The 15,759-nt window shown below is 44.6% G+C and overlaps 2 protein-coding genes across 2 annotated transcripts in view; one reads left to right on the forward strand and one right to left on the reverse strand.

The window, feature by feature from the left end:
• The first annotated feature begins 6,692 nt into the window (after positions 1-6,692).
• On the forward strand, positions 6,693-11,752 carry Coq10a (coenzyme Q10A). Its single transcript, XM_003476185.5, has 5 exons — positions 6,693-7,155; positions 7,688-7,834; positions 9,341-9,533; positions 9,813-9,914; positions 10,340-11,752. The coding sequence occupies exons 1-5, from the start codon at positions 7,034-7,036 to the stop codon at positions 10,505-10,507; spliced, it is 732 nt and encodes a 243-aa protein (XP_003476233.4). The 5' UTR covers positions 6,693-7,033; the 3' UTR covers positions 10,508-11,752.
• A 721-nt stretch (positions 11,753-12,473) lies between these two features.
• The window catches only part of Cs (citrate synthase), a 29,947-nt gene continuing 26,661 nt past the window's right edge, over positions 12,474-15,759 (reverse strand). Inside the window, exons 8-11 of the mRNA XM_003475969.5 lie at positions 15,211-15,340; positions 14,988-15,089; positions 14,558-14,767; positions 12,474-14,050 (exon numbers count right to left, since the gene is read on the reverse strand). Of these exons, the coding sequence (XP_003476017.2) occupies positions 13,880-14,050; positions 14,558-14,767; positions 14,988-15,089; positions 15,211-15,340 (613 nt within the window). The 3' untranslated portion in view covers positions 12,474-13,879. The remainder of the gene's footprint in view (positions 14,051-14,557; positions 14,768-14,987; positions 15,090-15,210; positions 15,341-15,759) is intronic.

Genomic DNA, 15,759 nt, shown 5'->3' on the forward strand with positions numbered 1-15,759 from the left:
CCGGAGGATGAGCTAACTCCTTCCGACCGACTCCCACACAGACGAAGGGAGCCTGGCCGTGGAGACCTGCGATTATAGACGGCAGTAGCTCCAAAGGGAGGGAAGGCGCAGGTCTCCAACGGGAGAGACATGAGTAGGGCAGCGAGGAAATAGAAATGCTCAAGCTGCTGAGAGCCCAAGAAAACCATAACAAAGTACAGCTGGCGGCTGGAGAAGGCCTCCAAGGCCTTCGCGAAGGAACACTTTTCAACTCTCTAATTGCTTCACTGGCAGGTTAAAATGGTAAGGCGACTACACTTCAAAACACTCAACGGTTTTTGCCCCCCCACACACAAAAGGGCGCGCGGGTGTGGGGTGCCCCTCCCGCCTTGGAGGTCAGAGAGCAGCCAATCAGAAGAACCGGCTGAGGATGTCCCTGCCCTGAAAGCGAAGAGTAGAGACTGAAAAATTGTACAGTTCATAATTTACGATCCTGCTCAGAGTTTAGCAAATCAAAATGTTGCAGAAGACATTTGGGAAAAAGTAGCATTTTAGCCTCTTGCCTTCAATATCTTGAGTCCTGCTGAAAAGATACTCAAGACTTGTAACTGTGTTTTTATTTTTTATCTATTTTTTTTTTTTTTCCTGGAAAGAGAAACTGGGGAAAAGGAAATAAGGAGTGACAGCAAAATTTACCTATTCCTCTATACCTTTTCGGATTTTGGAGCACTTGCCCAGTATGTATGAGGCCCTGAGTTGAACCCCCAACACTGCTGAAATAAAACACAAGAATATGGGGGCTGGAGGTTTAGCTCAGCGGCATAAGCGCCTGCCTTGCAAGCAGGCAGTCATGAGTTCGACCCCCGGTACCGATAAAAAGGAAAAAGACAAAAAAAAAAAAAAAAAAAAAAACCCACAAGAATATTACTTACATTTACTATGTACACCTATAATCCCAGCTGCCCAACCACTCTGGAGACTAAAGGAAGAGGATCACAAATTTGAGGCTAGCCTGGGCAATTTAGAGAAAGCCTGTCTCAAAAAATAACAAGGGTCAGAGATGTAGCTTAGTGGTAGTGTCCTTCCCCATTATGCATGAGGCCTTGGCTTCAATACCTAGAATTACAAAACTTTCCTAGGAATCTTCCCTGGCTAACTAGTTTCATTGCAAGGTGTTTGTTTTGTTTCCAGACAGGTTCTCACTGTATACTCTAGGCTTGAACTCACTATATAGTCCACACTCATGGTGATGATACTCCTGCTACCATATTGGGTTGCTCTTTGCCTTTTTTTTTTAATTGGATGCAATTTTATTTTATTGGTGCCAGGGATCGAACCCACAATCTTGTCCTTGCCAGGCAGGCATTGTGTATTTTGTTTATTTTGCCATTTCTTAGGAGTTTTGTTTTGGTGTTTGGTCTTTTTGAGACAGAGTCTCTCTATGTAGTTCAGGCTGGCCTTGAGCTCACTTTGTAGCCTAGGCTGGTCTCAAATTTGCAATGATCCTCTTGCCTCAGCCTCCCAAGTGCATTATAGGCATGAGCCACCGTGCCGGGCTCTTTTTTTTTTTTTTTTTTTTTTTTTTTAATCCGTACCAGGGATCGAACTCACGACTGCCTGCTTGCAAGGCAGGTGCTTAGACATATGCCAGCACACCTGGCTTCTTAATTTATACTACCCCAATCTGGTTTCAACTGTACATTTTTGTTTCTCATTTCATACTGTGTGCCCAAGCATGTGGTACTAAAGGACTAAATTTACGGACTTCTCATTGAGCCACATTCCCATTTTTTTTTTTTTTTTGGTCTTTTTCGTTTTTATCGGTACCAGGGATCGAACTCACGACCGCCTGCTTGCAAGGCAGGTGCTGCTGAGCTAAATCCCTAGCCCCCTACATTCCCATTTTTTGAGACAGGGTCTCACTATGTAGTTCAGTCTGGTTCTAAACTCACTATGAGCTTAGGCTGGCCTCGAACTCACAACAATCTTCCTGCTTTGGTTTCCTGAGTGCTGAGATTACAGGCAAGCAGCACAATGTGGAGCCTTTGCAGTCCTTTTTTTTTTTAGACAGCGTCTCACCAAATCACTTTGCCAAGTCAATTGTCCAGGTGGGACTTGAACTTCCAATATTCTCTTTCAGTTTCTCAAGAATGCTAGAATCTGGGTGTGGCAGCACATGCTTGTAATCCCAGCACTCAAGGCTGAGGCAGGAAGATTGCCATGAGTTCAAGGCCAGCATGAACAACAGAGCAAGGCCCTGTCTCAATAAACAAACAAACAACAACAACAAAAGGATTTTAGGATGCAGCACAACACATGGTTCCATATATTTTATGACATAAGTGTCTGAAAATTCAGAATGGATTTTGGAACTTTTTTTGTGGAGAGGGTAGAACTATTGGCTTGAACCCAGGGCCTCACAGATGCTAGGATTACAGCTAAATTATATCTCCAGCCCTTTTTTTGTTGTGTTTTGTTTTTTGAGACAGGGTCTATGCTGTCTAACTCACTGAGTAGTCCAGGCTAGTCTTAAACTTGAAGCAATCCTCCTATCTTAGCCTCCCAATTGCTAGGATTACAAGAGTATGTCACAGGGGCTGGGGATTTAGCTCAGCGGCGTAGCAGGCAGTCGTGAGTTCAATCCCTGGTACTAAAAAAGGAAAAAAAAAAAAAAAAAAAAAAAAAACCAAGAGTATGTCACCACATCCAGAATTTTTATTTATTTATTTTTTGAGACAGGATCTCACGATGTTATTCAGGCTGGTCTTGAACTCACTATTTGGACCAGGCTGCTCTCAAACTTTTGGCAGTCATTCTGCTTCAACCTCTTGAGGAGCTGGGACCATAAATTAGCCAGTCAATTTTTCTCCCCTAATGTAGGCCTGAAATTTTTCTTTTTTTACCGATACCAGGGATCAAACTCATGACCACGCGTTTGCAAGGCAGGTGCTTATGCCGCTGAGCTAAATCCCCAGACCCAATTGTTTTGTTTTAAACTAGGATCTCACTATATAGTTGAGGCTTGCCTTGAACTTACTGTGTAGCCCACCACGCTGGGCTCAAATTTGCATCTATCCTCCTGCCTAAACTTCCTCAGTGTTGATCTTACAGGCAGCCAGTCTGAGATTTCTGAGGTTTTTTGGTCTGTTTTTTTGTTTTGTTTTTTTTTTGTTTTTTTTTTTTTTTTGTCTTTTTCATTTTTATCGGTACCAGGGATCGAACTCACGACTGCCTGCTTGCAAGGCAGGTGCTTATGCCGCTGAGCTAAATCCCCAGCCCTTTTTGGTCTGTTTTTAAAACACTTTTATAATTTATTTATTTTGATTTCTATGTTCTGTGTTTTAATGGAAAAAAATGAATGAGCTTTCTGAAGGCAAAATATACATTAAATTGTGTGTGTGTTTTTTTACTCTAGTAGATAAGCATATGAGAACAGATGCTTAATACTCAGTGATGAAGAGGAGGAGGAGGCTGAAGCAGAAACTAGAGGTAGCTGGGATCACATGGTTTCAGGAACTGAGACATGTCCCCTTGCTATTGGGTATGATGAACCACCCAGGAAGAGCCAGTCTAGGACATAGCCCACAGGAAGGGAGGAGGAAATACATGGGTTCCACTGCCCAAAATAGCTCTTGGTAACTTGAGGAATTGGAGTCAAGGGTTGAGCCAGGGTCACGTGCCCACGTCCAGCACCAGGGTGGAGGTGAACAAGGGAGATTATCAGCCCAGTTCTCCGGGCAGCTGAGAGGGGGAAGAAGAGCTAGAAGAGTTATTTTTAATAGTGTTTAGAGCAAGAAAGAGGATTTCCCAGTAAAGAGAGAAGGGATGTGATATAGGTTGCACAGATACTTCTAGGGCTCAGGGTGACATCCAAGATAAAAGGAGGACAGAACTGGTAACAAAGCCTTCTGTTGTGGACAGGCCTGGATTCAACTACTGAATTTATGTTTGGGTAATTCTATGAGGATACTTATCTTTTTAAAGCTTTGGTTTTTATTCTGAGAAACTTTATGACATCATGTATACCAGGTAGTAGTAACTGGTTGATAGGTGAAAACTTACAAGTTATGATGTCTCTTTTTGAGGAGTTTCTAACTTATGCTTTGGGATATACATATACACAAAACAAAGAACATAGGATAATGGATGCTTCAACCCAGAGGGTCTTCCTGAAGGAGGTATACTTAAAAGGAAATTATTTCATTCATGTACAACAGCAGGGACATGGCAGTAAATTGGTTGTTTCAAGAACAGGGAACAAACTAGGAAAGGTTTAAATGGCAGTAATTAGCTAATCCAATTAGCAGGGGGACAACCAATAAACTGCTAGACCTTGGGGATTCTGAAGCAGTTAACTCAGTTAAGATAGAGTGCTAATAAGGTCACAGTTTAGTCTTGTATCCCAGTTAATTTCTTTTACCCCGCTAGAGTCTTGCTCTTCATTCTAAGCAGCTGTCTCACATGCACGAACCCTTAGTCAGAGGACAGTGAGGTTAGAATGAATAAAACTGTCCTTCAAGGTCAAATTCTCACTTGAGGGCAGCTGTAGCAAAAAAAAAAAAAAATTTTTGTATTGAACTCCAGACCTTTACACCAAGCTACATCTTCAGTCCCTTTTCTATTTTTTGTTTTGAAAGAGCTATTACTAAATTTCATGGGCTAGGCTTGAATCTGCAATCCACCTGCCTCTGCCTCCCACAGCTGGGATGACAGGTGTACGCCTCCATGGCCACCACAGATCACCATCTCTGAACCAGAAAGAGATAATGTGCTGTGGTAGTGGGGAGGGAGGTAGGAGTCAAGGCCATAACCGACCCTCTCTGAAATTCTGTGGGGGAAAATGTTAAGAAGAGAAAAAAGAGGGGGCTGGGGATTTAGCTCAGCGGCATAAGCACCTGCCCTGCAAGCAGGCAGTCCTGAGTTCGATCCCCGGTACCGATAAAAAGGAAAAAGACAAAAAAAAAAAAAAAAAAAAAAAAAAAAGAGAAAAAGGTAAGAGATCATTCTTTTATTTGGGGTTCCGGGCACCTCTTAGGTAGAAAAAGGAGGATAAAAGGAAAAGAAAGATGATACTCATTTGATTAATCATTTTTTTGTTTTTGGTACTGAGGGTCCAATTCAGGCCTCATACCTGCTAAGTGGATATTCTACCACTTTACTACACCCCCAGCCCAATAATTATTTAAGTAGTAGGTACTCAGTATTATAGAGGTAGAATAGTTTTTTTTTAATGGATTTGGAGAGCTGGGTGATACAGCTCAGTGGCAGAGCATATGCCCAGTTTCTGTGTGGCCCTCAGCTCAATCCCTGCAAAAAGTGTGTAGTGATCAACCAAACCTGGGTTCCTTCACCACTTAACTGTGTGGAGTTTCTGTATGCAGTAGATAAGGAGAGTCACTTTTTAACAAAATGTTCAATAATGCCAGAGTTAAAGGGATGGTTCCTGCTACCTTGAAATCCAGGTAGGATAGAGTCAAATTTTAAATCTAACAGAAGAAAGCCCCAAAATTAATGCCAGTCTCAAGAGGATCTGTATTTATTTCCAGGCTTCTGTTTCTGGGCAAGATTTCTCTCCTCTACACCCGTTAGTCACACATTGCAACACAGACTTTATTTAAAACCCACCTCCCTTTCTTAGACAAAGCTATAGAGAATTTGACTAAAGATTTAGAAAGAATTAAGCCGGGTGTGGTGGCTCAGCCTGTAATCCCAGGCTGAGGTGGGAGGATCCTTTCGGAGTTTGAGACAATCCTGGGCTACAAAGTGAGCTGAAGGCTAGCCTGAACTGCATATCAAGACCCTGTCTCAAAAAGACAAAAAAAAAAAAAAAAATTTAGAAAGAAGAGGAAGGCTTGCATCATAGCAATCTAAAAGTCTTTCAGTTCAGCATCAGGTCAGACATGATGGCACTTGCCTGTAATCCCACCTACTTTACTTCTGTGGCTGAGGCAGGAGGATTACAAGTGTGAACCCAGCCTGTACCATTTAGTAACTTGAGAGTCTATATCTTAAAACATAAAAGAGTTGGGGATGCAGCTCAGTGGGAAGGCCCCTCATTCAATCCTCAATAGAAATATTACTATGTAATTCAGGCTGGTTTTGAACTCAAGCCTGAATTGTAACCCAAGGTGGCCTCAAACTTGCAGGATTCTCCTGCCTTAGCTCCTCAAGCGCTAGATTCCAGGCCTGCACCTCTGTACCTGACACCAATTTTAGAATGTCCTTCCTCTATCCCTCCACGGGAGAATTTCCATTTTTTTGTTTGTTTACTGATCTCTCCCTCCTGCTTTTCTTCTCACTTTTATGAAGAGCAAATGTTTTCTTCAGTAGCAGAAAGTAATATGTCAATTTTCCATTGCCTGGTTTTCTGTTCCTGAAGTCTCATCCTTCATCGGATGCACACTTTTCTAGGCAAAACTGGTTCTTTCGCCTGAAAGGAAATCTGGCTTTTCTCACCTCGACTTGTTCCTGTAAATATTAAATGAGAAAGCTATGCCAAGTCTTCCCCCAGAGCTCGGAATTTTCTTTTTTTACGTAAAAGTACAGCACCAGGCATACACACTTGGGAGGAGCACAGCGATGCACAGAGCTTCCAACTGTAAGGGCGGAATATGATAAAGGATCTGGGAGGCGTTCAGAGAACACACAGACGCTTGCCGTCTGCCCGCCCACGAGATGGGTGCCTACGTATCAGGTCCTATGACCGGACTCACCAAGTAGTTTTTGCCTGGCGACCTCGCGCCCCCAAGCTGCCTCTGCAGCTTCTGAAACGCACTCCCAACGCCCTTTCTCCCTGGAGGTGGGAACTACATCTCCCGGCAGGCAGCGTCGCCCCCTCCTTCCTCCCTCTCCAGCTCTGGAGCCCTGGCAGCCGCGTGACCCGAGGGTACCCGAGCTGCGGTCGCGGCTTCAGTTTTATCTCCCCAGCTGCCTGGGAGGGAGCGGAACGAGAGGAGCCGCAGCCTCGCATCGTCTCTGCGCTCTGGGGCGCTGAACCGCAGGCAACTCTTGAGCTGCTCCAGCTCCGCCGCGAGCGCCCCGCGGGGTAGCGCGCATGGCCTCTGCGGGCGCGCGGCCGCTGCGGGCCGGGGTGCACGCGGCGGCCCAGCGCCCTGGCTGTCTCTTGCTCCGCCCGGCCCCGCCCCGGGGCCCTCCGAGACCACCGGGACCAATGAGGTGAGAGGGAGCTGCGGCAGTCCGCCCTAGAGTGAGAGGGTCTCCCGACACCCCGAATTTTGGCGGGGAATGGCGGAGGCCTTGGGGTGCTGGTGCGGCGAGGGCCTGCAGCCGTGGTGCCCCGGGTGCGGAACTAGAGCTCTGGAGGATGCTTTTGCAAATTATACCCTCGGAGTAGGTGCTCACCAGCCCTTGAGGTCGCCCTGGCCATAACGTGTCTAGCCTGTCACCAAGGGGGCTGTGATGCTTTCTAGGAGGCTTTGCTTTCAGCCCTAGTGTAACCCCGCAGGCAAGTGGCACCTCGGCGTCCTCCCCTTTACCGCATCCCCACCTCTGGCCGTGTCCTCAGCAGCCCTCGACCTTTCGCACTCGTGACTGCCTGGCCGGGGAACCCAGAGAGCTGCAGCAGGTGCTGGGAGAAAAGCTTTTCTGGATGACCTCACTCTGGGATGCGCCCCTCTTCCCCTTATCCTGGAAATAGCTAAATACAAAAAGAATCCTGACGTTGCTTCTCCTTTCCTTTTGATCTTAGGTTTCTGATCTCCTGTAGCCTCTTCTTGCCCCGCGCTGCACAGGCCTTGGCAGCGGAGGCCGGCTTACCCTCCAGTCGTTCCTTCATGGGCTTTACTGCTCCCTTCACCAACAAGCGAAAGGCCTACTCGGAGCGCAGGATCATGGGGTGAGCATCTTGTTCTCCCCTTTTGCCTTCCAAATTAACCATACCTCAGGTGTAGCGGTGAGGTTACCTGTAGCAGAATTCATCCTTGGCCATCCCCCTTCTGATCTGTTACTGATCCTTTTTTTTCCCTCTGCCAGCCTTCCAGCCTAAATTTCATCCTTCCTTAGTGTGCATGTTCATTAAGTGAAACCAGACAAATACCAATAGGGCATTACGTCTCTGACTGCCTCTCTCCACTTCACGACTTCTGAAATGAACCCGGGACCTTCACAGTTATATCCCAGGTTTTTTCACTTTTTAAAATTTTGGGATAGGGTGTAAGTTGCCAAGCTGCTCAGCATGAGCTCTAGTTTGCTTTTCTCTTGCTTTAGAATCCCAGAGGACTAAGATTACAGGCATGCACCACAGTGCCTGTGTGTTTTTGTTATTTTTTTGTTATTGTTGCTTTCATACTGGGGATGGTGCTTGCTTCTGCAGCATATATACATGCTGGGGACAGAACCCCGAACTCTGCCTTGAGTGATGCTCCCCTACCCCAGCCAGACACATCTATGTTCTTTAGCTTGGGCTCAAACTGGGCATCCTCTTGCTTCAGTCTCTTAAGAGTGCTGGAGAAGCTGGGGATTTAGCTGCTTGTCAAGCGTGAGGTCCTGAGTTTGATCTCTGGTACCAAAGGGGGGGAAAAAGTGCTAGAGAGTCTCTTAAAGACTTATGCCCCCTTATTTTTTGTTTTAGAGTTTTGCTATGTAGTTCAGGCTGGCCTTGAACTCTAAGCAATCTTTTTGCCTTGGCCTTCTAGGGGCTGGATTACAGGTGTGCCCCATCACATCCAGCCTTTTTTTGTACTTGGGATTGAACTCATGACCTTGCACTTGCCACGCAGGCGCATATGCTGCTGAGCGAATTCTGGCCTCCACCATGCCTAGCTTGATTTGACTTTTTAAAAATGTGTTTTAAACACAGTAGTTAATTTATTGAACACCTGCTATGTGCCAGAAGCTAGGCTGCATCAGTATTTTACATATTTTTTTCATTTATTTCTCAATGCCTATAAACCACACTCTTTATTACTTCCAATGTATAGATGTGAAAAATGGAGACAGGTAATTTACCTAGGGCTACATTGTTAGAAATTTGAAGAACCTGCCTGACGTTTATGTGATTAGTAAAAACTAACCACTCTCATCCATTTCTTGACATCAAAATAATGAATGCAAAAGCATTGTGCAAACTGCAAAACACAAGGTAACTAAATACCTGGGGACTTGTACAATGTCCAAGCTTACTTTTTTTTTTTTGGTACTGGGGATTGAACTCACAACCTTGCATTTGCCAGGCAGGCGCTTGTGCCACTGAGCTAAATCTCCAGTCTGTCCAGACTTACTTATCCAGGTGTCTAGTTCCTAAGGTGTATAGTTAGTGGGCAATGGTATGAGTCAAGGGCCAATGGCAAGGAAACTGACCCAGCTGGCAGTCCCTTGGCCTGTCTGATTCCTCTTTCCCTAGGTACTCAATGCAGGAGATGTATGAGGTGGTAGCCAATGTCCAGGAGTATCGTGAGTTTGTGCCCTGGTGTAAGAAGTCTCTGGTGGTATCCAGCCGCAAGGGTCACCTGAAGGCTCAGTTGGAGGTGGGCTTTCCACCAGTCTTGGAGCGCTATACCTCTGCGGTTTCCATGGTCAAACCTCACATGGTCAAGGTGAGGCCTGTCTAGGAGGTAATGGCTAGCATTTGTGCTCCTTAATATTTTCATTTAAGGTCTATTTTGGCCTTTTTGAATTACTTTATCTTTCTGTGTCAAATAGTTCCCTAATATTGGAAAGGAAGAAAACTGATTTTTCTTGTTTTGGTGGTGCTAGAGTTTGAACCTAGGGCTCCATGCATGCTGGCAAGTGCTGTACCACTGAGATATACCCCAACCCCTAGTTTCTTACTGCCTCATATACTATGATTTAACTAGTGGATTGTACTATTCTAGGCTGTTTGCACTGATGGCAAGCTCTTCAACCACTTAGAGACTATTTGGCGATTCAGCCCTGGTATTCCTGCCTATCCCCGAACCTGCACTGTGGACTTTTCGGTGAGTTAGGAGGCTTCACAACACAGGTTTAGGACTGAGGTTTACAGTAGAGCTGAGGTACTGTGACAAGATTATTCATATAAGTATAATTAGTACTTAACCAGGTGTGGTGGTGTAACAACCGTAATCCAGCACTTGGGAGGCTGAGCCAGGAAGATTGCAGTCAGTTTAAGGCCAGTTCGGGCTACAGGGTTCAAAGAGAGACCTGTCTCTAACAGTCTCCCCCAAAAAGTATATCTAGCATTATTTCCCAATGTTTGGCTTATATAGTTTTGAGTTTGTGTTTGTTCAATACTAAGTTAGGGCTCTTCAGGGGTAAGAGCCTGGAGTGGGCTGGGGAGAGAAGGCATGAGAAGTGCCTACATTTGGCCAAGGACTATCTAAAATGTAGTCTTGAAGAGTTACTATTTCTTACGCTTTCCCAGATTTCCTTTGAATTTCGCTCTTTGCTGCACTCCCAGCTGGCCACCATGTTTTTCGATGAGGTTGTCAAGCAAAACGTTGCTGCTTTTGAGCGCCGGGCGGCCACCAAGTTTGGTCCAGAAACAGCTATCCCTCGTGAACTGATGTTCCATGAGGTGCACCAGACTTGAGGCAATGGATTGTTCCCTAGCCTTCACTCACTCACTAGCCTCTCCACCCAATTCTTTTATTTATTTGGTTTGGCTCCTACTCCAATCTGAGAGGAGTCAGTAACACTGTTCCTCCTATTCTCCAGAAATTGGGCCCTGCACTGGCTGGAAATGCTGGGGGAGAAAGGTAGAGGTTATACAAGTTAGATATGCCCAGGAAAGGGTCAGTCTTATCCCAGAAGTCCTGTATGTCTGCAGCCTGTACACAGTGTTTTTTTTTTGAGACAGGGTTTCACTAAGCAGTTTAAGCTGGTCTTGAACTCACTTTATGGCCCAGGCTGGCTTTGAATTCACAGTGATCTTCCTGCCTCAGCCTCCCCAATGCTGGTATTATAGGCATGCACCACACCTGGTTGTGCGGTTCTCTCTGGGTCCTGGCAGAACACCTTGATATCTCACTGGGAAGAGAACAATTTCTTTTTTTTTCTTTTTGGTACCAGGGATCAAACTCATGATCTTACACTTGTTAGGCAGGCACTTAAGCCGCTGAGCTAAATCCCCAGCCACGAGAACAATTTCTTGAACCCTTGAATAAACTGAACTTCTCTTCTGAAACAGAGATACTTGGTAGTAAATAACTTTTGCCCTGCCTGAGGTTCCTCAGGAAAAACACTGCCTGCCCTCAGCTTGAAATCCATACTGCCTCAGTTCAAGAATATTTCCAAGTCAGGACCAGGGATTTAGCTCAGTGGCGTAAGCACCAGCCTTACAAGTGGGCAGTCATGAGTTCACTCCCCGGTACCAAAAAAAAAAAAAAACAAAAAACACTATTTCTAAGTCAAGTGTGCTGGCACAGTCCTATAATCTCAGCATTCAGGAGGCTGAGGCAGGAACATCACCAGTTTGAGATCATTCTCAGCTATACAGTGAGTTCAAGGCTGGCTCGGACTACATAGTGAGACCCTACCTAAAAAAAAAAAAAAAAAAAGTGGTGGGGTGGGGATGGTGGTGCCCACCTGTAGAGGAGTACCTCAAGTTTGAGGTCAGCCTGGACTGTACAAAACGACCCTGTCTCAAAAAACAAAAAAAAAAATAAAAAGTATTTCTGTGCTGCTACTAAGTAGTCAGTAACTGTCTTAGCATATCAATGCCACAGGGCCAAAGAAAACACTAAAGAAGTTGTCTTTGTACTCTTGGATTGATTTGTACCTTATTCTTCCATATGGCTTAAATTTTTATAAAATTTCAATAAATTGTGAGTGTGAATTTGCCTCTATTGTTTATTGTTTTTTGGGAAAATAATGTAGATATAGCAGAATAAAAGAAAATCGTGGCTTTTTTCCCTGGAGACATAAAGGTGTAAGGCAGCCTCTTGGACACCATGTCCTAGCTAACTATAGTAGCACATTCTACATGCCAGGGCCTAGTACCCACTCCTTTGCCTATTTATAGACTTTTCCAGAAGGTCACTTGCAGCTAAAGCCTCAGGACAGAATCATCTAGTTTCAGATCTCTTATATTTCTGGTAACCTCAGGACTACCACCCGTTGTCATCTTTGAGGTCTCCTACAGAAAACTGCAAAGCAGGCACTGCTGGATACCCCAAAGCCCTCTAGTGTTCAGGTCCTGGGCCAGCACTCCTAGTCCATCTATCCTCAGTAGGCTTTGCTCCTTTCACCTAGTGGGCTTGACTAGTTCTTGGATTAGTCATGAAGCAGTTGTGAGGTCTCTGTGGTACTCATTGAGTATTCTACATTGTAACAAAATTAGGAAACATGAGGGCTAAAGGTAAAGGACTTTGTAACCTTGAAAGAGAAATCTATTTTGGGAACCTCAAAGGGGGCCTTTCCACTGAATATGAAACCTGGTAAGATAAAGGGATGTACAGGAAAACTTATACTTGTTAAGTAGATTTAAGACCTCACTACATAGATTCCTTATCTCGTAATAAAGATTTGTATAGGCCTTATTTAATAGCAGGCTCAAGCATTGTTAATAAAAACATTTATTTTTAAATTTTATACAGAACAACCTGAAGCCTGTATAATGACTTGACAGTTACTCAGGAGTTTACAGTGTGTCCATCTCAACAGCGTGGTTCTGGAGTTTAGGGGTCCACACAAACGCAGGCAGGAGTATCAAGGGAAGAAGGGGCCACAGCAGGAGTGTATCTCAATCCTTTCTCAAAGAAAAGGCAGTAGAGCATTCTGAGTAACTAAAAACTTATGCAAATGGAGCTTCTAAATCACACACTGTACTGTGAGCTCTTGAGGAAGGGGCAGGAAAAAAAGACACTGATAAATAAAGAAGCATTTTCTGTGACAGGGGATCAGAAGAGAGGCTTACTACATTGAATGTCCCTAGCCCATGGTCCTGATATTCAAAGGTGATCATATAAACTTGAATCATCTTTTTGCTCAAAAGAAAATGTTTAAAAAAAAAAAAGAGATGTTCATACCCCTGGGACCAGACCATGAAGAGGCTGGTCATTCCTGAGCTCCTGTTCTATCCTTCATAGCTTATTAACAGGAGAGAGGTCAGACAGTAGTTGGCTTGAGTTCTGTAGAAGTAAAAGCTTAGTTCACATTAAGTGCCATATTAAATCCTAGTGATTGGGAAAGACCACAGATCAGACAGACCTACTAAAGAGGTCTTAAGTACAGACCAAGAGGGGAAGGTCCAGAGCATCCTCAGCTTGAGGCAGAACAAGTGTATCAAGTCTGGAAGTAGGTATTAAAGTAGTGGGAAATAACACTTCCAGACCTCAGTTTTAATGGGTGAATTTTAAAAAGGAAAATCAAATGAAACACTGGGTGCCAATCCCAACAAATGTCATACCTTCATGGTCGCTTGGTAGCGTAAAAAGAAATTGCCAAAGCACGTCCAGCTATGTGACATACTTTGGCATGCTCTACACTCTAGGTCTTACTGCATGGGCAAGGGCTTGGTACAGCTGATAATCTCAAGTGAACTCTGTGGAAACAGGAAGGGCAAGGTCCTGATTTCCTGGCCTACAGGGCTGGGCAGAGTAGAAGCAAAAGCTCCAGAGTAACTACAGATTGTCTGTAACCTGCTTTGACCCAGAGAAAGAGGGGTTGGATTCTTGCTCTAGAGATGGTGGAGGCCAAACCTAACCCGTATGACATGCATTAGTCCTGGTCATCCTATGGCTGATGGACAACTCATACCAGGCAGGACAAGGGAGATGGTTAGGAAGAAGGGATCATTTTTTATCTTTTAAAGTCTTAATTTATATTTTAACTTCAAACATATTTTCAGTGCCTCAGATACAGTTTAATTGTAAGTCTTTAAAGGCCCCTTGAAACAAAAGTATATTATTTTTCTTGTTGTTGTTAAGCTTGTGGCAGTCAATTTCCCCCCAGTTTCCAAGTTTTACCCTGACTTAGAGTCCACGAACTTCATCAACCCATCCGTGCTCATGGATTTAGGCCTTTCTAGAGGGAAGCTCAAGGCTCGGCTCCAGATGAGCTGTGCTAGCACACCCAGTGCCCGTGACACTCCAAATAAGACTGTGTAAAAATTCATCTCCGTCATGCCATAGTACTGTAAGGTAAAGAGAAAAAGAAGTTTTATTAAAGGCACAGAGGGAATGCCATATGCAAATCTAGGTGAAAGGAACCTTGAAGGTTCCATTTCCCCTTTTTTTCTAGGGACTTAGCCCAGTCAGCCTTAAATAGAAATGATACTGAGAAAAGTATAATTAGGATTCTGAAAGGAGAGCAATCCTAGCCCTGACCTCTGCTATGAGCAATTTTATCAAAAGGCTGTGTGTAGGAGGAGGTCTAAGAGTCCCTGCTCTCAGCCCAGCATGGCTATGGAAGCCTGTGAACCCAGCAGACAGAGGCTGAGGCAAGAGGATCAGCCCACTAAACGTGGGCAATTTAATGACTCCTGTGTTATGAAAAAATAAAATGGCTGGAGATGTAACTTAGTGAAAAACCCTGGTTTCAATTCCCATTACAACCAAAACAGACTAGGAAGATGTTTTTGTGCATGGCACAAAATGGATATGGCACAAATATGAGGGGAAGCAGCAAAGAGGGGACTCACCTGGAGCAGCACCCCACTGTGAGCATCTACGTTGGGCCAAGGATTCTTGGCCTTGCCCTGCTCTAGGAGAATATTGGGCACAATCTTATACAGTTGAGCGACCAGCTTAAACATGGGGTCATTGGGCAGGTGTTTCAGAGCAAACTCTCGCTGACAGGAGTATCGTGGATCAGTCTTCCTTAGTACTGCATGGCCATAGCCGGGGACAACCTATAAAAGCGGGGAGAGAAAACAACTGGTATTCTCAGGTAGAATGTTTTTCTAAATTCTTTAGGTTAGGCAAATTTAGAAATCTCTCTCATTTTACTTCTTTCATTGGTTATTTTTGGGGGTTTCCCACAATGCTTTTATTTTTTTTACTCTTCCAAACTTCTGGACATGGATTTTGACTTCCTTCCTAGTAGCTAAGCATCTAAGCATCTCTGCTTACCCGCCCTGAGTTGAGTGTGTTCCAAATGTACTCTCGTAATTTCTCATCTGATACATCTTTGCCAACTTCCTTTTGTAGTTGTGTTAGCCAGACAAGTACTTCCTAGGGTAAGATTTGGGAAAAAAGGAACATGAATACATATGCCAGAAGATAATGTCAAGCTCCAGAACAAAGCATGGGGCAAGAAAAACATGGGGCAGGAAAAGAGTAAGAACAGCTTTACCTGATTTGCCAGTCCATGTAGAGGCCCTGCTAGCCCATTCATGGCTGCAGCAAATGACAGGTAAGGATCTGAAAGGGCACTGCCCACCAAGTGGCTGGTATGGGCACTTACATTGCCACCCTCATGGTCGCTATGGAAAAGAAAGGAACAGATAAAGAACCTTGCTATTCTTTTGTCATATCCTAATCTAGTTATGAGCTTATACCAGTCTATAGCCAGTCAATTATACCTAAGTCCTCATTACTTTTGTTCACCAGTCAACAGAGCTGAAGAAATGACTAGTTGATGCTGTGTGACTAGTTCTCTAGCTCTTACCAAAGCCTGCCACATCTGCTTTCTTTTGAGTGCTGAGGACTGAGCCCATGCTTGGGCATTAAACGCTCTACCACAGAGCTACATTCCGACCCTCAGCTTTTAATAACAATGGCCACAAGAGGGAGCCTTTGCAAAGCTGAAGGACAATCTAAACCTTGCAAGTTTCTGCCCTGCCCAATGGTTCAGACTGTGCTCCCAGCACTGGAGGCAAGAGGATCACCAAAGTTCAAGGCC

Source organism: Cavia porcellus, unplaced genomic scaffold, assembly GCF_034190915.1.
Source record: "Cavia porcellus strain 051 isolate PalLab524CR breed Dunkin Hartley unplaced genomic scaffold, mCavPor4.1 scaffold_8, whole genome shotgun sequence".
Lineage (NCBI taxonomy): Eukaryota > Metazoa > Chordata > Mammalia > Rodentia > Caviidae > Cavia > Cavia porcellus.